The 25,043-nt window shown below is 41.3% G+C and overlaps 1 protein-coding gene across 2 annotated transcripts in view; it reads right to left on the bottom strand.

The window, feature by feature from the left end:
- Positions 1-25,043, bottom strand: part of IL12RB2 (interleukin 12 receptor subunit beta 2) — a 72,239-nt gene that overhangs the window by 23,391 nt on the left and 23,805 nt on the right. For both annotated transcript variants that reach the window (XM_018045355.1, XM_018045361.1), the window contains exons 8-9: positions 16,597-16,816; positions 3,911-4,111 (exon numbers count right to left, since the gene is read on the bottom strand). In XM_018045355.1, the coding sequence (XP_017900844.1) occupies positions 3,911-4,111; positions 16,597-16,816 (421 nt within the window). The remainder of the gene's footprint in view (positions 1-3,910; positions 4,112-16,596; positions 16,817-25,043) is intronic.

The raw sequence follows: 25,043 nt of genomic DNA, 5'->3' as shown, positions 1-25,043 counted from the left end.
AGATACCATGATGTCTATGTTATCTGTAAAAGGAGTGGTTATATAATAAGGTCAGAACTGTTTTCACCTAGATAAGACAGGACTGACAGTCTCTAGCCTAGACCCCACCAATTTATACTCCAGGAGTTGAACTTCACTGTAGCCCACTCCAAAGCACCCAACTCTGCCCCAGCTAGATGCTGAGAAAAAATTGGTAAGGATCTTATGGCAATGAGTCATTTTACTGATTGGAGAGGGTAACTTTGAACTCATGATAAGTACGAATTAGCTAAGTTTTAAGTGTTTATTTCCAGAATGTTACCTCAAAATAAACTCATAGTTAATCAAGTGTTTTCAGGTAGGAGAATGACCTGAATTAATAATCTCACCCAGTATTATTGCTTTTACTCAAATGAATATGTCTGAAGTGCTTAAGAACATTTTAGTTTCCTATGGAAAAAATTCTCTCATCATTTATTTTAGGCACTGTGTATAGAATTAATACAATTTCTAAAAAGAAAGATCTGTAGGGACTGTATAGTTCAAACTATCCCAAAGGGGTAAATCCTAATATAATAAGTATTTACAATTATATAGCGGTTTAGAATTCAGTATCTACTGTTTCATCTGATTTGATGGACATAACAGTCATAAAGGGCTTCCCAGTTAGCTCAGTGGTAAAGAATATGCCTGCCAGCGCAGGAGATTCAGGAGACGCAGGTTGGATCCCTGGGTCGGGAAGATCCCCTAGAGGAGGAAATGGCAACACACTGCAGTATTCTTGCCGGGGGAAATCCTGTGGACAGAGGAGCCTGGTGGGCTACAGTCCATAGCGACTGAGCACACACACACACATACACACACACACACACACATGCACACACACACCCTTAAAGGAACACTGATTCCACTTCAGCGACTCTAGGGACAGAGAATGCACCGCCTTGAAGGGCAATCAACTGTCCTGTAAGAGACCATCAACTGTAAGGGAAGCACTTTCTCAAAACTGAGCTGACATCTGTCTTCTTACAATTTTTATGCAGAGGGCCTTCATTCTGCTCTCCAGAACAACAAAGGACACAAACTCTTTCTTACATACATATCGAAGCCAGCAAGAGTCATCAACCACCTCCCACTCCAATCTAGAATACTCTTCTACACGCTAAATGGTTTCCCCAGTAAAAGTTACAGACCCTAAAGGCTTGCTCACCTTCCTCTGATGCTCATGGGGTTATCCAGGCAGCATTCTCTTTAAATACAGTGATTAAAACTGAACACAACCCACTAGAAGTCTGAGTAGCTAGACTCTAAAAGAGGCACACAGTTAAGGACTGGTTCATGTATTATCATGTACCATGCTCTGTTTCTTTCATCTGTGAAAATCTTGTCTCCTTAAGCAGGATGTGTATATCCTCCTGGACAGGTATAATGGTTGTCATGGTGTAATGAAAATATTACGGGATTTAGAGCTTCAAAACCTATAAAATCTTAGCTCCATCACATATAATAATAATGATGATAGCTAGATTATCGAGCACTTAAAATGTGTTGCTGCTGCAGCTAAGTCACTTCAGTCGTGTCCGACTCTGCGTGACCCCAGAGACGGCAGCCCGCCAGGCTCCCCTGTCCCTGGGATTCTCCAGGCAAGAACGCTGGAGTGGGTTGCCATTTCCTTCTCCAATGCATGAAAGTGAAAAGTGAAAGTGAAAAGTGAAAGTGAAGTCTCTCAGTTGTGTCCGACTCTTCGCGACCCCATGGACTGCAGCCTACCAGGCTCCTCTGTCCATGGGATTTTCCAGGCAAGAGTACTGGAGTGGGGTGCCATCGCCTTCTCCGTAAAATGTGTTAGGTATTGTTAAAAATGTCTTCTCCTTCAATTAGTCTTCACAATAACCCAGTGAGGTAGGTAATATTACCCCCATTTTCCAGATAAGGAAACTGAGACACAGAGAAGTTAATTTGCCCTGGATCATACACTTTGGTAAGTGACAGAACCAGGACTCAAATCCAGATAATCTGGCTGCAGAACTTTTCATCACTATGCTGAACTTATAGTTTAAAAATCACAGTGACATTTTTAGCACATTAAATTAGCACATCCATTGCCACACAGAAAACACATTTATCAACATTTTAAGGGAATACTTCTCAGTGCTCTGTGGTAACCCAAATGTGAAGGAAATAAAAAAAAGGGTTATATATTGGGTTGGCCAAGGAGTTCATTCAGGTTTCCTTTAACATAGAAATATACGTATTGCTGATTCACTTTGCTATTAGTAGAAACTAACACAACATTGTAAAGCAACTATATGCCAATAAAATAAATTAAAAAAATTAATTTGGGGTGATCTGCTGACCTAGATTTGCATTAATAATCTTATGATGATTTTGATTTATTATAGAACAACAATTAGTAGGAGAAAAATAGAAGATGGAAAATACTGTAGCTTCGGCTTCTGAATGTGTCAGCACAGGTGCGTGCATGCACACACACACACACACACACACACAGACACATGTGCCTTGTTCGTTGAAATTCATCCTGGAAGATTTTCAACCAAGTGACCATCTAACTAGCTGAACTCTAGAATGCAAATAATACCATTTCTCTTTGGGAAAACTAAAATAAGAAATTTCCACTAATTGGTTTTTGGTAACATTCATTGGTAAGTAAGGGAGGTCTTTGAGTACTGCAAACACAAAACAATATTTGAAGCTGACAGTGGCTCACAGAGTAAGACTTCAGAGTTTGTAATTAAGAACTTGAAAAAAGTAAAGAACTTGAGATGTTGCCCTTTAATGTTTGTTTGGCAAATATGTCAGCCACCTCAGGTGCGATTAGGACTAGATCTCTCTGACAGAAGAGGTTAAGGATTCTTTTCACTGGTTAGAAATAACAAGCCCCATTTAGGGACTGCTCCCATGATAGCAGAAGGGTAAGCATCAGACTCTGATAGGAGGAAGACACACACCACTGCAATCATTTATCAAAATGGTTAAACAAGCCTTTGGCTGCCTTGTTTTCCAATTGTCCAATGTTGCTTATAGGCTCCCCAAGTGGCTTAGTGGTAAAGAATTCACCTGCCAATGCAGGAGACGTAGGTTTGATCCCTGGGTCTGGGAAGACCCTCTGGAGAAGGAAATGGCAACCCACTCCAGTATTCCTGCCTGAGAAATTCCGTAGACAGAGGACCCTGGTGGGCTACAGTCCATGGGGTTGCAAAGTGTCAGACACGACTTAGCGACTAAACAATGTTGCTTATGCACAGGATTAAATGATTATTTATGAAATTTCTTTTCAGTTTAAATTCATACTGTATGGTACAGAAATTTAAGATGTACTCCAAGGATAAAATGAAATTAAAAAAAAAAACACTGATTAACTTCTGTCCAATTGTTTGAATGCATTTTCAGATGCTTTCTATCACTTGATCCATGTAACCACTGACAGATTTGGAATTTGAGGATGAGAGAAACCAACTGTCATATAGATAATTCTGGGTTTGTTATCACACAAATAATAAGTAGCAGAATTGGAAATGAAAGATCTCCTGGTTTCCTCATCTGTAATAATGGGGAAATAACTCTTGCTACATATGATTTTTCTCACAATTAAATGAACTCCCAAATGTATGGTGTCCATCACACTGACTGGCTACTACTTAGCTCTCAGCCATGCTTGTTGGGTTCATTATTTACTCATCATGTACGGCACTGTCCCAGGCATGGGCGTTTTCCACAAATCCTAGAGGTTTTAGTCAATCAGTGGGTCTTCTATGGCTGCAGTGGTGCACTCTGACGGGCTCTAGGTCATCACTACCCCTCTTCTCACGCAGCTGTAACTGAGAGCATGGCTTTGGGTTCCTGCCTGAAGTTTCCTTGAAAAACGTGAACTTAGTAATCCTTGAGAAGGAAGGTGAATATTAAGTACCTGAAATCAGAGCAGACAGTCTGTAGGGGGGACTCCACAACCAGCCAAGAGGGGGTTGCATACCACCCCCTGGGTGGAGCTCCCTCCACTCCACCACATATTTCTGCACAGCAGCAGCAGCTTTCTCTGGAGGTGTCCACATCACCATGAGCTTGTCCATGCCCTCTGACTTTGCAAAGACCTGTTGAGGAGCCAGCAACTCTTTATGGGGAAAGGTGGGGGGAAAAAAAAACAAAATCACAGTGGAAACAGATATAAAAAACAACCACCCAACCCAGCAAAGTTGTAGCAATAACTGACATCTTTTAAAGGACTTCAGGTTCACAGATTTTGTTCATCCAGCTTCTCAGTTCTTGGAGAAGAGGCATTGGTGCCAGGACCCTGTGTAGTGTTATTTATGGAATTATTTCCCCTTCATCTTCCATTTCACTTTCCACTTCTGTGTCCCCAAAGGTACCTGCTCTAGTGATCTATAATATGCATCCTTCTAATCTACCTCCTAATGTTTATTTACATATATATATGTGCCCTTGAGAATTAGTGTTGCTTTCAGTTTATGTGTATTTTCATGAAACACATTTGGAGTAAATCCAGTGCTTTTCCTAACTTTTATTTTCCCACTCAACAGCATGTTTCTATTCTGCTGCTATATGAAAATCAAGCTCATTCCTTCAGATTACTGCCTCAACACGTTCTTTGTGCAGTCTCCAAGTGACAAGCTTTCTTCCAACTCTTTGTCAACACAAACAAGGAAGCAATGAACTTCTCTTGCACGTCCTTGTGTGTGCCTGTGTAGAGTGTCTCTCTCATCCTCTTACACTGTTGGTAAGAATGTAAATTGGTATAGCCACTATGGAGAACAGTACAGAGGTTCCTGAAAAACTAAATATAGAGCTACCACATGACCCAGCAATCCCACTCCTGGGTAAAGATCTGGAGGAAACCATAATTTGAAAGGATGCATATACTCTGATATTCATTGCAGTACTATTTACAATAAGGACATGGAAGCAACCTCAATGTCCACTGACAGAGGAATGGATAAAGAAGATGTGGTACAAATATACAGTGGAATATTACTCAGCCATAAAAAGGAATGAAATAATGCCATTTGCAGTGACATGGATGGATGCAGAGATTGTCATACAGAATGAAGTAAGTCAAAAATAGAAAGACAAAAATATCATACAATATCACTTATATGTGGAATCCAGAAAAATGGTTCACATGAACGTATTTGCAAATCAGAAATAGTCATAGATTAGAAAACAAATTTATGATCACTAAGGAGGAGGGATGGGATGAATTGGCAGATTGGGATTGACATATACACCCTACTGTATATAAAATAGATGACTAATAAGAACCTATTGTATAGCATAGGGAACTATACTCAATGTTCTGTGATGACCTAAATGAGAAGGAAATCTAACAGAAGAGTATTGCTCAATCGCTAAGTCGTGTTCGACTCTTTGTGACCCCAAGGACTGCAGCATGCTAGCCTTCCCTGTCCTTCACTATCTCCCAGAGTTTGCTCAAATTCATTTCCATTGAGCCAGTGATGCCATCCAACCATCTCATCCTCCGTTGCCCTCTTCTCTTGTCCTCCATCTTTCCCAGCATCAGACTCTTGGAATCAGATGGTCAAAGAACTGGAGCTTCAGCTTCAGCATCAGTCCTTCCAATGAATATTCAGGGTTGATTTCTTTAGAATTGACTGGTTTGACCTCCTTGTTGTCCAAGAGATGCTCAAGAGTCTTCTCCAGCACAATTTAAAAGCATCAATTCTTCAGCACTCAGTCTTCTTTATGGCCCAACTCTCACATCCAATCATGCCTATTAGAAAAACCGTAGCTTTGACAATATGGACCTTTGTCGGTAAAGTGATGTCTCCACTTTTTAATATACTCTCTAGGTTTGTCATAGCTTTTCTTTCAAGGAGCAAGCGTCTTTTAATTTCACGACTGCAGTAACTGTCCACAGTGACTTTGGAGCCTAAAAATATAAAATCTGCCACTGTTTCCACTTTTTCCCCATCTATTTGCTATGAAGTGATGGGACCAGATGCCATGATCTTAGTTTTTTGAATGTTGAGTTTTAAGCAGCTTTTCCACTCTCCTCTTTCACTTTCATCAAGACGCTCTTTAGTTCCTCTTCACTTTCTGCCATTAGGGTAGTGTCATCTTCATATCTGAGGCTGTTGGATTTTCTCCTGGCAAACTTGATTCCAGCTTGTGATACATCCAACTCAGCATTTTGCATGATGTACTCTGCTTATAAGTTAAATAAGCAGGGTGACAATATACTATCATGATGTACTCTTTTCCCAAATGTGAACCAGTGTGGAGTGGATATCAGATTAGTTCAGTCACTCAGTCGTGTCCAACTCTTTGCGACCCCATGAATTGCAGCACGCCAGGCCTCCCTGTCCATCACCAACTCCCGGAGTTCACTCAGACTCGCGTCCATCGAGTCAGTGATGCCATCCAGCCATCTCATCCTTGGTCATCCCCTTCTCCTCCTGCCCCCAATCCCTCCCAGCATTAGAGTCTTTTCCAACGAGTCAACTCTTTGCATGAGGTGGCCAAAGTATTGGAGTTTCAGCTTTAGCATCATTCCTTCCAAAGAAAACCCAGGGCTGATCTCCTTCAGAATGGACTGGTTGGATCTCCTTGCAGTCCAAGGGACTCTCAAGAGTCTTCTCCAACACCACAGTTCAAAAGCATCAATTCTTCAGTGCTCAGCCTTCTTCACAGTCCAACTCTCACATCCAGACATGACCACAGGAAAAACCATAGCCTTGACTAGATGGACCTTAGTCGGCAAAGTTATGTCTCTGCTTTTTAATATGCTCTCTAGGTTGGTCATAACTTTTCTTCCAAGGAGTAAGCGTCTTTTAATTTCATGGCTGCAGTCACCATCTGCAGTGATTTTGGAGCCCCCCAAAATAAAGTCTGACACTGTTTCCACTGTTTCCCCATCTATTTGCCATGAAGTGATGGGACCGGATGCCATGATCTTCATTTTCTGAATGTTGAGCTTTAAGCCAACTTTTTCACTCTCCTCTTTCACTTTCATCAAGAGGCTTTTTAGTTCCTCTTCACTTTCTGCCATAAGGGTGGTGTCATCTGCATATCTGAGGTTATTGATATTTCTCCCAGCAATCTTGATTCCAGCTTGTATTTCTTCCAGTCCAGCGTTTCTCATGATGTACTCTGCATAGAAGTTAAATAAGCAGGGTGACAATATACAGCCTTGACATACTCCTTTCCCTATTTGGAACCAGTCTGTTGTTCCATGTCCACTTCTAACTGTTGCTTCCTGACCTGCATACAGATTTCTCAAGAGGCAGGTCAGGTGGTCTGGTATGCCCATCTCAGAATTTTCACAGTTTGTTGTGATCCACACAGTCAAAGGCTTTGGCGTAGTCAATAAAGCAGAAATAGATGTTTTTCTGGAACTCTCTTGCTTTTTCCATGATCCAGCAGATGGTGGCAATTTGATCTCTTGTTCCTCTGCCTTTTCTAAAACCAGCTTGTACATCTGGAAGTTCACGGTTTACATATTTCTGAAGCCTGGCTTGGAGAATTTTGAGCATTACTTTATTAGCATGTGAGATGAGTGCAATTGTGCAGTAGTTTGAGTATTCTTTGGCATTGCCTTTCTTTGGGATTGGAATGAAAACTGACCTTTTCCAGTCCTGTGGCCACTGCTGAGTTTTCCAAATTTACTGGCATGTTGACTGCAGCACTTTCACAGCATCATCTTTCAGGATTGGAAGTAGCTCAACTGGAATTCCATCACCTCCACTAGTTTTGTTCGTAGTGATGCTTTCTAAGGTCCACTTGACTTCACATTCCAGGATGTCTGGCTCTAGGTGAGTGATCATACCATCATGATTATCTTGATCATGAAGATCTTCTTTGTACAGTTCTTCTCTGTATTCTTGCCACTTCTTAATATCTTCTGCTTCTGTTAGGTCCATACCATTTCTGTCCTTTATTGAGCCCATCTTTGCATGAAATATTCCCTTGGTATCTTTAATTTTCTTGAAGAGATCTCTAGTCTTTCCCATTCTGTTGTTTTCCTCTATTTCTTTGCATTGATCGCTGAAGAAGGCTTTCTTATCTCTTCTTGCTGTTCTTTGGAACTCTGCATTCAAATGCTTATATCTTTCCTTTTTTCCTTTGTTTTTCGCCTTTCTTCTTTTCACAGTTATTTGTGGAGTGGATATATGTATATGTATTATATAACTGATTCACTTTGCTATACAGAAACTAACACAACATTGTAAAGCAACTATACTTCAGTTTTTAAAAATAGACTCTCTCTCTACATATAAATGCACACAATTTCTCAATTATAAACTAAATTCACCCATTTCCCTAATGGTCAGACTAATCTCTAAAACAGTAAATCAGTTGACCCTCCAACAAGAAAAGCATGAGAGTTCTCATTTCCCCACCAACACTTGGTATTTTCTTTCTCATTTTCCCAAGCTGGCACATGTAAGGAAATATTTAATTGCGGTTTTACTTTCGTTTTCTGATTTCTTACGAGGCTGAGCTCTTCACAGAAAGCTGTCTGACTTTCCCCTGTTCATACCTCACTCATTTTTTTTCTTTGTATTTCCTGTCTTCTTCCTGATTTGCAGAAATAACTTTTATATTCTAGATATTAATCACTTGTTAGTTTTCAACACTAAAAATATCTCACTCCAGTCTTTCAAGTCTCTGTTAATTTTATGATGTGTTTGTTGAACATAAATACTTACTTTGATGTGGATAAATTCACCACAGTATGTGTATTTTGAGTCTTGTTTAGAAAATCCTTCCATTCTGGGGTCACAAAGATACTCAACTACATTTCCTCCCATTTGCTTTTGGTTTTATTTTTTTTAATACCTTTCACATTTAGATTTTTAATCCAAATCTAGCTACAGGGTATGTGTGTGTGGTTTTTTTTTTTTAATAAGGAAATAAGCTTTATTATTTTTTCCACACTACAGGTCAATTTTTCCAAATGTGGTACCACCCCTGTCACACACTAAGCTCCACATATTCATGGGTTTGTGTGTGGATCAGCTTCTTCACCAGAACACATTGGTCACATTACAAGGCTCTGTGACACCTGACTATTTGGTAAAGGCCCTCCTCATTTTGGCCTTCTTTTTTTCAAAGTGATCTTAGGTATTCATGAAACTTTATTCTTCTATATAGCTCTTATAATCAGTCTATGAGAGTCCTCAAAAATTTCAGCTGGTATTTTTATTGGAATTATATTAAATTTACAGCTCAGTTCAGGAAGAACTGATATTGTTACAATGTTAAGTTGTCCTATTTATAAATATGATGTTTCTTTGAAGTTTTCTGGGTTTCTTTTTATATCTTTTAATGGAGTTTCAAAAATTCCTCCTTAAAGTTTTAATGTGCTTTTTAAGGTTAATTCCTAGACATGTTATACTATTAGTTTGCTATTTAAATGGCATCTTATTTTCTACTTCTTTTCCACTATGAATTTGTGTGTGTTATTCTTATTCTAGCCGACGTGATAAACTCTCTAATTAGTTCTCATAATTTGTCTATGGCCCTTGTTAAATTTTCCATGTAACAATCTTATTAGCTGTACAGTTAAAATCTCTTCTTTCCAATCTTTGAACTAAATCTCATTTCCTTTTTAAAAAAAATCTTGTTGCCAATTTTAAAAAGAATGTTCCCACATATCTTTATTAAGATGATGCTCGCTGCATGTTTTTGGTAGAAAGTTTTTAAAAACCTAAAAAGTTTTCCTTTTTTTTTTTATAGCTTTCAAATAGATTTTATTTTTATAAAATACTATTTATTTACTAAAAATTTTATTTTACTAAATACATTTGTATATCTTTTAAGAACATATCCCCCTCTTCTCTTTCAGTATTAAAGTAACGAATTACATTGATACACTTTTCTGATATTGATCCATCTTTGTATTCTTGGGGGCAACCCTGCTTGATCATTCTGCACTCATTATCTTTTCTCCTTTCTTCTTAAAATAGACTTTAGTTTTTAGAGCAGTTTTAAGTTCACAGCAAAATTGAGTGAGAGGTACAGACATTTTCCACACACCCCCAACCCCAAACACGCATCACTTCTCCCATTATCGACATCCTGCACCAGAGGAGCACATTCTGTAAGATTCTTGATAAATATTTTCAAGTATTTTCCCCTTTCATTCATGTTTTCTCTTACTGGGGCTCCTTTTAGGCAATTATCATCACTTACTCTTTCAATGTCTTAAGTCTTTTCCTTTTTCAAACTCTTTTCCCCTTTTGATGACTTCTAAGTTTCTCACCCAATCTTCCCCTCACTCATTCACTCTTCAGAGAAGTCCTTTCTGCTATCCAACCCATTGGGTGAGTTCTTTATTTCAATAACTGAACTTCTCATATGGAATCTCTATTTAGGGCTATTCCACAACCACCTGTTTCTGATTCATGTTCCCAGTATCCTCTCTTATCTTTCTAAGGATACTTACTATGCTTACTCTAAGCTCTTATTTATTCAATTATTTCTGGTTGCACTGGGTCTTCATTGCAGTGAGCACGCTTTCTCTAGTAGCAGTGAGCAGGGGGCCACTCTTAGTAGCAGTGAAAGGCTTCTCTCCTGTTGCAAAGCAGGGTCTCTAGGCACACGGGCTTTAATAGTCATAGCACATGGGCTCAGTGGTTGTGGCACACGGGTTTAGTTGCTCCACAGCATGTGGAATCTTCCTGGACCAGGGATTGAACCATGGCCCCTGCACTGGGAGGAGGCTTCTTATCCACTGGACCATCAGGGAAACCCTTTTTCTAAACTCTTGCTCTTTCGGTTGTCCTGATTATGTGTCCTACCACACAAGCAGTCCCACTTGGTGCCTTTCCTTCCCACAACTGTGCCCCTCAGATTTCTCCTTATTTTCTCCTTTGGGGTCATGTTTTATTTTCTTGGATTGATTAGCAGCCTTGACCTTCATTTTTCTATGGGGGGAGTAGTGAAACCTTAGCCAGAGCTTGTGCTCCTCCAGGTAAGCTTAGGTGAGGAGAAGGAGCTTTTCAGAGTGGAGAGCCAAAGAGCCTATAGTGATGCACCCTGAGCTCTGCTTGACTCTTGGGAGGTGTACTTGGCAGCTCCAGAACCTGCCCATGCTTCTGTGGCTGACACTGCTTTTCATGGGGGAGTGGGGCTGTCATTCTCTTCTGTAACTGCCAGGCCATGGGGTTGGAGGGGCAGGAGAATATCTCAGGCACTCTTCGTTAGGTTCCAGGGCTTCCTCGTAGTCATTCTGCCCTGCCCTCCAGACTTTCCTGCCCCATAGTAAAAATATCAAGTAAAATACCAAGGCAACAAGGGGAAGAAAAAGGAGTGCAACAAGCCAGTGCCACCTCAGTCCTCTCCATTCATCACTATTCCCCATTCACAGGTACTCAGTCATCCTGTCCTGTCTCTCCTGTGGCACCTTTGGGTGGGTTTGGTACCTCGTGTTAGCTACCTTGCCAGGAACTGGAATTCCACAGCCCTGGTTCTTTGTCTTCATTTGTCTTGGTATCCTACTTTCTGGCTATGCCACAAGTTTGTTTTTGTTTTGGAGAATAAAACGTATTCATTCAGTAAATATGTATTGAGCACGTAGGGTTTGAAAGACTCTTTGCTAGGTGATGGGCTAACACAGTCAATGAGCTTTTCTAACCACTGCTCTCATTGCAATTAGCTAAGTAAATCAATTTGGCATTGCCCAGTCTCTGAGTCACCGCACTTGCCAGGAACCAGCCTGAATTTTCTCCCCACTGTGTTTGCCAGGGCATGCCCTCTCTTTTAGAACTTGGCTAGCAACTCATTTCTGTGACACCTTTCAAAATTATTCTTCAGCCTTTATCATTCAAATTCCCTCTCCATTTTCATTAAGAGCATCTAAATAGAGTTATGAAGTTCATAAGGTATTTGGAAAAATTGCCCACCTGACAGGTGGCCTGGTTTTTCAGTCCAGCTTTGCCACTAATTGGATGTATGATCTTGGCTAAGTTACTTCACCCCCTGGGGCCTCAGCCTCTGACATCTGTGTGGGCCGCTATGGTTGTGCTAGCTTCTGACTCTGGCCATAATTTCCAAAATTCCTGAGCACAGGGACAGGTCTGAAATATTAAATGTGCTTTATTTGTTGACCAGTCTGTTTAGACACATTCAGTTTTCATCATAAACCAACAAAATCATTCTCATACTTCTTGATATCCAGTGCTGCGGCATATGCCTCTTTCAACCAAGTTGTCCCCGCTTTCTCAAAGTCAATATAATTCTGCCCCTTGGGGCACTATTTTTCTCTTCCTGGGAAGAAAGCTATTTCTGTGATTTGTGTGAACTCGACTGAAAGAGAAGCAGCAAAAGTACATGGTGCACTATTTCTACAGATCACGCAGAATTTATGAGACATGAGAGCTCCTGGACGGGAGATTTGCAAATCTGCCATCCAGGTCTCTCTAGGAGGCTTGACTACTTCTATTGGATGGCTCAGGTGTGGCCTAAAGAGAGGCAATGGGCTCTTAAGATTTCTAGGACCAGGACTCTTCTAGCTGCAGCCCAGGTCTAGAGAACTGTTTCAATGTCTTACTTTACCACCCCTCCACATTTCTCTATTTTAAGCCTCATCCTTACTGACACTCCTCCATTCTGAGAGGGGGAACTGTGCCTCTTATGTCTTTTTGGCTTCTGGATCCATCATCTTCCAGCTCCTCAGGAACTTTATTCCCTTAATGATCCCCTTTTCCCTTTCTCATCAACTCTTTCCCACTCTGGTTCTTCTTTTCAACTTCTATGCCTTCTCAGATCTTAACTTTAAAACAAACCTTGCCTGCATACCTGTACTGCTTTGCCTGGCCAACACCAACTTGTCTCTCTATTCTCCATGAAGCCTTCCCTCCATGCCCACACTTCTACTTTTCTCTGTTCCTGGAGTGCCATGTGCATATCTCTTGTCTCACATATATCCTGTACTGCAGTTTACTCTTTTTACATGATTGACCCTCCCACTGGACAAAATGTAACCATACTTTTCACCTATTGCTGAACTCCAGTTACCTTAAATAGTAATCTCAATAAATTTTTGTTTGAATCAATAATGCAGAGGCCTAATGAATGTGTCATTTTGAGAAGCTGTTTTCAAATCTAAGTAAAAGAACTGGAATGGGCCCAGAAAATTCAAGACACTTATACCCTCAAGACCCATCTGCAGTGAGGTTTAAAGAAGTAAGGTATTTTGACATACTACTTTTTAACAAGAGCAGGATATTAAACAGTGGTAAGATCTCAATTTTCCCCTATAGGATTCCTTTAAAAAATTACATAGACAGTACTTATTCAATGAAGAAGCAAATTTGAGTATAAAAATCACCTGTAATGCCACAATGTAGATATGACTTCCGTTAATATTTCCATGTACATTCTTCTAGACTTTACTGTGCTAAAATGTCTATTTGTGTAAATACATATTTTAAATTGCATTATACCATGTATAGGAGAAGGCAATGGCACCCCACTCCAGTACTCTTGCCTGGAAAATCCCATGGACGGAGGAGCCTGGTGTGCTGTAGTCCATGGGGTCGCTGAGAGTTGGACACGACTCAGTGACTTCACTTTCACTTTTCACTTTCATGCATGGAGAAGGAAATGGCAACCCACTCCAGTGTTCTTGCCTGGGGAATCCCAGGGACGGTGGAGCCTGGTGGGCTGCCATCTGTGGGGTCCCACAGAGTCGGACATGACTGAAGTGACTTAGCAGCAGCATACCATGTATACTTTTGACAGCCTACTTTTTCACTCATCACGTGGATCTTTCCACACCAATAAAAACACAGCTACAATATCACTTTTATGCTGGAGTGGGATTAAGGTGGGTGAAGGTTATGATATATTTAACCAATTCATCCTCTATTATAAACTTTTAGGCTCTTTCTAGTGTTTCATTATTTCAAAACCATTTCAACAACAAAAAAAACATTTTAAAACCATTCAACAAAAAAGCTTACATTTTTTTAAGCTCATGCCTTATTATTTGCTAAGGATGTATTTTTAATGGTACAGTTTCCTGGTCAAAAGATATATTCATATTTGAAGTTTTTTATGTTACAAATTGCCACATTTTTCTTCAGAAAATTATACCAATTCATGAGCTTCTCTAGTGGCTCAACTGTAAAGAAAGTTGTACCAATTCACACAAAAGTGGCTTTTCCCTACAGTTTCACCAGTATAGGTTATGCTGATGCTACTTACTCTTTTTCATTTTGATTTGGTTGCTATGGGTTTTTTTTTCTTTCAAAACTTGCATCTCATTGATTGCTAGTTAGGCTGAACATATTTTTATATCTTTATTGTTCCTTTTATTTATTTATTTTTAAAAAATGTTTATTTCTTTATTTATTTAACTGCCCAGGTCTTAGCTTCAGCATGCAAGATCTTTTAGTTGCAGCATGTGGGATCAAGTTCCCTGATCATGGATCAAACCCTGGCCCCTTGCATTGGAAGAGTGGAGTCTTGGCCACTGGACCATGAGGGAAGTCCCTATTCCTTTTATGTTATATTTATTTTTGAGTTTCCTGTTCATATCCCATTATCTCTTATTTATTTGAAAAGTTATATGTATTTGCCAGAAATCTATCATATACTTCTCCTAAATTGCTCTTTGCATTTTAAAGCCTTATTTACAGTGTTTTAAAAATTCTTACTTTACTATGCATAAAGTTTAAGCTTTTTTTCCATAGGTAATCCATCTTTTCCTTCAAGTTTCTTCTTAGATACCTTCCCCACATGAGGCAGAGATTACCAGTTATCTACCAAATACCATCTCCTCATTTTCTCTAGCAAGAGAACAATGTGTTTCTGAGTCTCCTTTGTAGTTGGGTGAGACCAGGTGACCAGTCAGGGTCAATACTGCAAGTGTTGTTGTGTGACCTGGGGCAAAAGTCCTCAAGAGTGAGAGGTGAGGCTTCTCCCTTCTTTTCTGCTACCTAGAAGGAGACAGCTGGGGCTCCAGCAGTCATCCTGGACTATGCGGCAGTGGGTACAGAAGGAAGGAGGCTGGAGTCCTCACGTGTACAGCTGTCACACCAGCCCTGGGCCGTCTACCTCCAAACTTCTCTTCTATAAGAGGTTAGGTAAGTCACTGTAGTCAAGCCTCTAGAAAGAGCAACTATTACTCCTAAAAGCAATTCCTAACTCATATGCTGACCCAAGGTTATATTTATTTGTATTTTTATTTGTATTTTGTATTTATTTGTATTTTTATCTACTATATTATCTCTACCTTTACACATATATGACTGAAAAGACTTATAACCAAGATTCAATAGTATATATAAGATGATAATTCTTGGTAGAAGCTTCTTCAAAATAATAATTGCTAGGCTTCCCTGGTGGCTCAGCTGGTAAACAATCTGCATGCAATGTAGGAGACCCCAGTTCAATTCCTGGGTCAGGAAGATTTGCTGGAGAAGGGATAGGCGACCCACTCTAGTATACTTGGGCTTACCTGGTGCCTCAGCTGGTAAAGAATCTGCCTGCAATGTGAGAGAATTGGGTTCAATCCCTAGGTTGGGAGGATTCCCTTGAGAAGGGAACAGCTACCCACTCCAGTACTCTGTCCTGGAGAATTCCTGGACTGCAAAGAGTTGGACACAACTGAGCAACTTTCACTTTCAGATCCCTGTGTGGATAAACTGTTACACTGAATTTTAAGGAAGAATCTAATTATAGAGTTTTATTCTATCAGGCATTTTTGGAAAAAGTCAGGCCAACAATCTTGACTAAAATACTTTCACAATACAGATCTTAAAAACAGTTTTAGTATCTATTTTCTTCATTAATTATCAGATTTAATCCTGACAAGTTAGTTTTCAGAGGATGTGACTATAAAATATGTCTAGCTAGTTGGGAGGTTTTCAATGTAGATAGTTGGATACATATCTAAATTTGAATAATAAAGAGCTATAGTATAGCAATATTGTACATGTTCCTTACAGCCAGAATTTAATTTTAATACTATTAGTTTTAAAACATGTTTTGACTATAGGTATGCTTTTTCTAGAACTTGACAATACATACTACTCTTGCTCATGGAACAATTAGCCAGATATTAGTGTTCAATTTAATGTAATAAATATTTCCTTAACTAATGTTTATTGTTTATATGTGTGTGCACGCTCTCACTCATGTTCGACTCTTTGTGACCCCATGGTCTCCAGTCCACTAGTCTCCTCTGTCAATGAGACTTCCCAAGCAAGAATACTAGAGTGGGTTTCCATTTCCTACTCCAGGGGATCTTCCTGACCCAGGGATCGAACCTGTGCCTCTTGCATTGGAAGGGGTTTCTTTACCAGCTGAGCCACCAGGGAAACCCCGAACACCTATTATGTATTTATTAGTCTCTGTATTTAAACTCACAATGATCTGCAATTCAGGTAATATAATCCCTAGTGTAGAGAGGGGGAAACTGAAGCTCAGAGGTGTTAATTCATTTGCACACTCACTGGCTAAAAGGAAATTTCAGGCAGCTTCTGCAACCTGTTAATTTCAAACTCTAAACTCTTGTGCTGCTCATTCCAGGCCCTAAGCTGGGCCTGAATGAGATAAGAGATTAGGAAGACAGTTTCCTACAAGCAGTATTAAAGAAAATTTGGTACTTACCTGCCCCACACAGATCCGTTATGTTAATGCGAGTGGGCAGGGAACTGCCTTTCGAGTTAGCTGCAGACACAGCCACAGCCCAGGTCCCAGTTCTGGGACTGACCCAGGTCCAGGAGGTGTCTTCTGTGATGTTCTGTAGTGTGATTTCCCCTCCTGCCACCTCCTGCAAGGTCACTTGATAGTGGAGGATTTTTCCTCTTGCTTCCGATAGACTCAAATTCTGCAACAAAACACATTTACTTACTGTGTACTCTCAGACAAGGTCACTGGATGCTCTATGCTAGGACCTCATGACTGCCTGCAGCAGGCAGCTACACCAAAGCGACCTTTTTATTTACATCTTTTCATTTCTTACCACACACTTTTACGCTCCACCAAGCTACATCACGTATAGAAAAAAATCAGTTAACATTTTTTAAAAGTTAATTCTTATAGAATTGTTTGGGAACAATCCCAGAAAGTTAGCATAAAACTAATTCTTTGTATTGTAACCCTGTTAGGACAAGGACAATGAGAAACAGAAGTACTGGAAATGGAGAGTTGCCCAAGCCTGTGTTGGCAGTGCCTGTCCATGCCTAGCATAGGAAGAGAAAGGCATTGCTCACCAGACTTAAGCATCACAGTTTTCTTGGCAAGGCTCTTCCTTCCATGGGGTGTAGGGTGACCTCAAGACACTGAAAGACACACCTTAGGGTTGGCAGATGCCCCTTTCTCTGGTTTCCTGCTCCTAAGCCATCTTTTAATAATTTGGTATCCTACGTCCTTTATCTGTCAGGAGAGGCTGAGTTAATATGGATATCTGCTTCATTTAGAATTTGTATCTTCCACTTTAAGTGAAGAAACTGGCCTTCTGATTATAATTTGGCTTCTGAAATAATTAGCATGCTGCGAGAGGATGCTCCCATCTGCTGACTCAGGCCTTCTGGTTGGCCCAACAGCTGCAATTCTCACCATAAATTAGTGCGTGAACATCCAGCTTTTTTATATTTCAGGCTCTGGCAGCTTGAATGATGCAGGCCGTGTCGTAGGTGCTTTTCTGGATCCACAAAGCCCAAGACTAGATCATAAAATATGGTCAATGCAATGGGTGAATGCCACGTGGCTGGGGGCATTCTGGGGTGCATTTTCAGCCTTTCCCTATAAGACATCCTGTGTCCTGGCAAGAACCAACGAAGTTTTGGTGGGGCAAGTGTGCATCACAGCTGATCTTGTGTGGATTAAAACAAGTGAGTGCTTTTGACATTGTGATGTTCTGAACTGTTATTAATAAACATGCCCTTGGCCACAGAAGGAAAAAAAAAAGATAAGTAAAAGCTGGGTAGGGAAGACCATTCCGTCAGTTCTCTCTCATTCCATCCTTCCCTACCTGTCTCTTTGGTAGCTCCAGAGGGTAGCACCCAAATGTACTTCCCACGAGTTGGCGCTCACAAAGCTCCCCATTCTTGCCAGGGACCCAGGAGGCAAATAGGGAAACAGCCTCTATTATGGCCCTCTCATTGTCCTTCACAGACATCTTGGCAATCTCATGCAATCCAATGGTAGAATGCTAACAGAAGGGGGGAAATGTCAAGTCCTCCTGGGTCCAACGAACCTACATAGTGACTGCTGTGGAAATCTATCTGATCCCAGTGATCTGGTAAGCAGAGGTGTGGGTTGGAAAGATGAGTGAAGGAGGGCAGTGAAGGGCCTGGACCTATCTTGCATTTTCTCTTCAGATCCCATATATTTGAGCTGCAAATATCAGTGAGAAAATGAAGATGGGGCCAACAAGTTAGACAAATGAACGTGGTATCTCTTGACTTATGCTTGTATAAAATGTCAAACTCAAGTTTGGGGATAAAGGTTAGCATCAATCAGTTAACTAATCTCCTTAACCAAATTGGAAAATGGACCTAACTTATCTAGCAGGGTCCATAGAATAAAATATTCAATGAATTCAGTGAGCCAGTGGAGAAACAAGTATTTAGCCAGTGGGGCAGTCAGTCTCCTGAAGCACCTGAAAACAGTGTGATTAGGTTAGTTAAAAAAATTAGGTAACATCAAGTTTGCAAATCATGACATAATCCATCACCCGTGGATTATACCTGGCTCTGAGGGAATGGAATAACAACAGAACTAAATAATGGAATAATTATTCCAGTTATAATAATAGCTGGAATAGAATAATACCAGAAGAACAGAACTGGAGGGGATTCTCCAGATGAACAATTAATTCAGTGTTTCATTTTATCAACGGAGGAAACTAAGTCCCAGGGACATGAGATGATTTGCTTAAGGCCGCTCAAGAGACAGATGGAGGAGCTGAGAGTGGAATCAGGGGCTCCTGACCTCCGGACTCATGACCCCTCCACTCTGACTCGCTACTCCTTCTATTGGCAAGCCTGAGGCAGTTGGTGAGTACAGGCGCCATATTGCATAGTTGGGTCCTCAGTCACCCTGCTGGCCCAGAGTTGCAAAGCAGCCTCTGTAATTGTGCAGCTGCGGTACGCTCTGATGTGGAACATCAATATGGGCATGAGGTTGGTAATTTGGGGAGGGTGGAGATCCAGAGTTCTTTCTCCAGAGCCGACAGGCTCTGAGTCAGAAGGAGACAAGTTCTGAAACAAAAAGAACCTTGGCGTGAGGAGCCAGCTGGGTCTTTTCAGATAAACTTATTTTTTCCTCTAGTGTTTATTTGGGTGGGTGAGAAGGGGGAATCTATCATCTATTGGGCCATACCATGAGTCAGGAGCTTTACAACGAATGTCACATTTATTCTGTATAACTCCCCATTCTGATGAGGGTGGTAAAGCTCAAGAGAGGTTAAGAAATGAATTCGTCCCCATAGTAATGTGAGATTTTAGTGCGCCCCCTGGTGGATGTGAGAGATGAAGGCGATACTCCTATTGAGCCTGGGGTCCCTGTGAACATCGCAAAGACAGGGTACTTCTTGTCCCTTCTTGGACAGTGCTAAGAGATTTCAGCCAGTGATATTACTGTCGTCACCTTCTACTGGTAAGAATACACTAAAAAGAGAAATGTTTCCACTGCTGCTCTCCCTTCAGTTTTCTTTCTGCTCTGTCCTGTGGAAAATGACCTAAACTTACTGAACTTAGCCTTTCTGACTTTGGTACTTTGGTTTGTTGAAGAAACAAGGAGAGAGCTCCCTTATAAACCATTATAATAACTCTGCTGCCTGAAAAGGCTTTCAGAATCAAAAATAACTTGGTGAGTGCAATCCAAGAAAGCACAAAGTCTGATGCATTTCAGAATGCACTGCCCCGTTTCTGTTTTGAAGTGCATTATAGGAAAGGTGTTTCTGTGAATTGATAAAGCATTTCCTCTCAGGACTTAAAAAAAACTACTGTACTGAGAATAAAGTAATATTTTACTTCTGAATTTCTCTTGAAGCAAAAAATAACTTTTTAAAAAGTGTTAGAGTTTATCCTATATCAGAGAAGAGAGCCTGTAACCAAGACCCCATGGAAAGCTGGGGAGTTTGAACACTTACTAATCACAGCTTTATCTGTGAAGATTTTTTTTTCTTTTGGGTTCTGGAACACTGCTGACTTGGTTCTTGTTATTAGGACAGACCTTTGACTTTTATGTTCCACCACTTAGCAGCTGTGTGACTTTGGGCAAGCTATTTCAAATCTCTGAGCCTCAGTTTCCTCACATGTAAAATGAGGATAATTCTTTGTGCAGCACAGGTGTATTGGAGGATTCAGTGACCTAAGGGAAACAGACTGTTTCAAAAGAGTGTTTGGTGCATGACAGATGTGAAGACACTTGGTGGGTGCTCTTTACTCACTCTAATATAAAAATCATCACGATTGGCACTTTACCCTTATGGCTATTCTATGAATCTTCTATTATTCATAGCCTCGTAACCTGGCTTATACCACAGCTCTCTGTGGAAGTCTCATCAAAATCACAGTTGATTACAAAGAATATATACCATTTGTGGGTTTAAGCCTGAATACCTCAACTTTTCAACTTACGACTGCCTTCAGAAACCCTAGTTCAAAGTAAAGACAGTCTTTACCTGGAAGGTTTAAAAATCACTGTACTGGAAATTTCTATATGTGGATCTATTTTCCCCATTAGCCTGTCAGTTCATTTTTGCATTCTCAGTGTCACGCACAGGGTTTGCCTCCTAACAATGACCTTGCAAACACTTGTCACAATTCTCTCTTTAGTTTTCATAGCAATCTCATGTAGTATATGCTATTATTATCTACACTGTGCTCAGAAGGCACAGAGAGGTTGAGCACCATGCTCAAGGACACATAGCCAGCAAGTGATAAAGCTGGAACTTGAACCCAGGCAGCACAGCTGCTCTAACCTGGAGGATGAGGTCTTAAACTGCTGTCATGCTGGCTCTTAGTAGGCATTCCCCAGGTGTTCTGTTATTCTGAACTGATTTACCTTCTGGCAGTTACCCTGGCATAATGATTTCTATCTTGTTTTATAGCTGGAAAACAGCAAAATAATGGAAACTTTTTAAGAGCAAGCTTTAACTCTCCTTGCATCTGTGTTTTCTATGTTCTGTTAATTCTCTGCTACTTACTCTTATCTTTGTCACTGACCACATTCTGCTATCCAACCCAAATTCCCTGCATTGCAGCTGGCATAGCATGTGTGACCAGCAAGCAAGGGAAAGCAACCTGTTCTATCTGAAAGTACCTGCAGCAATTCTGTGCCAGCCTGTGTTGGGACAGGGTTCGGAAAGGGAAGGAGAGAGAGTTGAATACCGCAACAAAACTAATCTTCCCATCTGCTGCTTTTGTATTTAAATATTGATTCTGATGTTGTATACCTCCTGTAATTATATAAGACTCCTGGCAGCCAATCTTCCCTGGGGATTCACAATAGACCTTTGTCCTCCATCAATATAAACCAGGTTACAAATAGTACTTTCTACTTTTATTGAATCCCTTTCATATGAGCAGGCCAAAGAATTAATTCATGGCTTCAGTGCAATGTGATACAGACTGGAACACTCTTCATTCACCAAAGACAAAGACAGAGAGAAAGAAACCAAGTGAATTACTAAGCAATCTGTTTCTGATCTCAACTGTCTTTCTGAAGCTGCGCTGTTAACTAGTTCGGGGCTGGCTCTTTTCTCTTTCTCCTTATCTTCTATGGTTTGAGGGTAGCTATTTATCAAAATGAACTACTTTTGACAAGTGAATCTTTTCCCTGCTCAAGCTTTCCCCCGCTTTTGGAAACAAACGTTTCCCCATCTCTCCTGTCCTGCTTGTCAAGGCTTGGGAACCTTGCTCACTACAGGAGGGAGCCATGCAGCCTTTGAAATGAGGCTACCCTGACCTAGGATGGGGTGCCATCTGGAGGGTGAGCTCTTGGCCTCTGGCCATACTGGCACTTAACAGACACGTGCATGCATGCGTGCGTGCTGTCGCTTCAGTCGTGTCTGACTCTGCGACCCTATGGACTGCAGCCCGCCAGGCTCCTCTGTCTCTGTGATTCTCCAGGCAAAAATACTGGAGTGAGTTGCCCTGTCCTGCTCCCGGGGATCTTCCCAACCCGGGGATCAAACCTGAGGCTCCTGCATTGGCAGGTGGATTCTTTACCACTGAGCCATCAGAGAAACCCCAAGATAGCTCATTAATAATTTTTACATTGATTACATGTTGAAATGATAACATTCCCAATAAACCTGTGTTAAGTAACATGTATTATTAAAATTAACTCCACCTGTTTTTTTTTTTAACGTCCTAAAATGTGGCTATGAGAAAGTTTGAAATTACACATATGGCTTGCATCTGTAGCTTGCTTTATACTGGGTTGGCCAAAAAGTTTGTTCAGGTGTGCCCTCTTATGCTGAATGAACTTTTTGGCCAACCCAATATTTCTATGGGATAGCACTACACTAATGTGATTCTTTACATGCCAAGCCATGCCCCCCTGAGGTCTTCCTAGCAAATGTTCTCCCACCCTTGTCCTGACTAATTTGTTCTTCTGGGGAGCTCCAATATTACTTTCCTCTGCCTTTTTAAGTCAGAAAACTGTAATAACACCTGGACAGAATCAATATAAACAGTTTAAGGGAAAACACATGATATTTTCTAAAGCTTTTAAATGTTCCGAAAGATTTTATCCTTAGAACTCAGTTTAAACAAACAAAAACTTCACCCTATTTAATCCTCAGCAACTAGACTGCTGACTCAATTTACCCACACCTCCAAATCCTTTCAACCAAATAAACTACAAGCAGACTCTCACATGGATTCTGATTGTCCCTCCCGTCCCTTGCGTCTTCCTGACGCTCTGTCTCTTTAACTGCAGTGACTCATTGCCTGAGCTTCACTTTGGTCTATGGTTCACAAAGTTAGTCAGCTGCACAGAGGATGGGAGATGCTGAAACTGCCAATATTACCTTCTGAAAGGTCCTCTCCGACTCCTCACTCCTCCCCTCCCTGGTCATAGTTCCCTCAGCTGAACCTTGAACTCCTTCTTAACACCTGAAGACCCTCACCATCCCCTCTGCATTTCTGTCCTCCTCTGCTGGACTGTGAGCTCAAGGACACGGAGCCTGCCCCTGGCTTGTTCACCTCCATGTCCCTGCATACAACAAGGGCTCTAGGCCTAAAGAGGGGCTTTAATGTACTTGTTCACGTGGATGAACAAATGAGGGAGTGAGCTAATGAAGAAGGGAACTCAGCTCCATCTGCACACAGACATTTCTCTTCCAGACCCGTGGTCTAAACCCAGACGTCAGAAAGTTCATGATTAGCCATGCTTCAGTGAGAGGACTCTGAAGAAACTGACAGAGGAAACTGGAAAGGGTAACGTGGCTTTAACCCACTGTCATATCTTTTCATACATCATCCATATATATTCAAAGTGATTTTCTTCTTAAAGGATGGAAGCTGAGTTAACTGAAGGAAAAGTGTACTGGAATCACAGATGGAAATAACTGGTCAAAGCAAAGGAAATGATGTGAAGGTTTGTGCAGAAGGGGATGTTAGAATGTGAGGGAAAGAATTGGTGACCCCTTGTGAAGGGCTCTCATCCAACACTGGGGCTGTTGGTGACACAGCAACATTTTCTACCACCTCATTTACTGTTTTGACAATACCCAGGTGTTTTATAGATTAGGCTCAATTTTTTGGCTTCAGCATAGAAAGTACTTTTTCTCTTAAAAGCAACTATGGGGACTTCCTTAGTGGTCCAGCGGTTAGGACTCCTTGCTTTTACTGCAGGTTCAATCCCTGGTCGAGGAGCTAAGATCTCACAAGCTGTGTGGTATGACAAAAAATTAAAAAAAAAAAAAAACTATGGCAAAAAACAGTACAGAATACTTTTGAGGAAATGTAGCTTTTAGGAGAAACCAAGGTGTGGGAAAATGAGGAACTACATAGGAACCAGAACAATAGCAGTCTCCTCTACCCTCAACACACTCACACTCACATTCATAAATAGACACACATGTAGATGCTCACATTCACACCCACCCCCCCACACTCACAGACCCACACATATTCACCCACACTCACACCCACATACACCCCACACACCCATCTTCCACACGTTCATGCCTTTACACTCACTCACTGCAATGGTGATTCACACACTGGAATTTCACACCTAATGTGATGGTGTCAGGAGGTGGGGCCTCTGTGAGTTGATTAGGTCATAAGGGTGGAGCACCCATGGATGGCATCAGCACTCTCTAAGACCCCAGACAGCTGTCTAGCCCTTTCCACCATGTCACCATGTAAGGACACAAGAGAAGTCTGCGACCAAGAAGAGGGCCCTTACCTACCCGTGCTGGCAGCCAGATCTCAGGTTTCCAGCATCCAGAACGGTGAGAAATTGATTTCTGCTATTTACAAGCCCCCAAACTACGGTATTTTATTAGATGTGACTAAGACACTCACATACATGCACAGCATACATGCCTGCACACTCACACACATACTCGTATCTACACACCCACACAATCAGATCCCTCCTACGAATACAAAATTCACACACATTCATACACAAGTGCACTCACACACACAGCACACATGCAGACATGCCACTCCAGACACTCGCACACCCTCACCCCGGACCCGTCTCCCCTCCCTCCACACCCCTCCTCCCCCGCCCCCCTCAGCACACACCTGGGCTGTACCCATTCAGCATCAAGTTGTTCTCCTCTAGTGTAAACATACTAGAGAAGTGAAAGGTCATCTCTCATTTCCTCAGCAGCAAGAGAAACGTGCTCTCTCTGTGTTCACAGGCTGACGGGGTTTTACTTGGGGCTTCCTTCGGTGCTGAAGCCCTGAATTCCCCTCTGCAGTGGCGGGGGGTCCCTTTCATTGGGTTTCCCAGTATTGAACAAAGTTAGAAAAGAAAAATCACCCACCACACGCATGTCTTCACTTCCCTTCCCCAGTGAGGTCTGACTGGGCCCCACCACAAAGCACCTGATCTGGCTGCAGGCTGTTCTGAGGTTT

Source organism: Capra hircus, chromosome 3, assembly GCF_001704415.2.
Source record: "Capra hircus breed San Clemente chromosome 3, ASM170441v1, whole genome shotgun sequence".
In the NCBI taxonomy this organism is placed as follows: domain Eukaryota; kingdom Metazoa; phylum Chordata; class Mammalia; order Artiodactyla; family Bovidae; genus Capra; species Capra hircus.
Note: the sequence above shows the minus strand (reverse complement) of the source record. Positions and strands in the feature narration are given on the sequence as shown.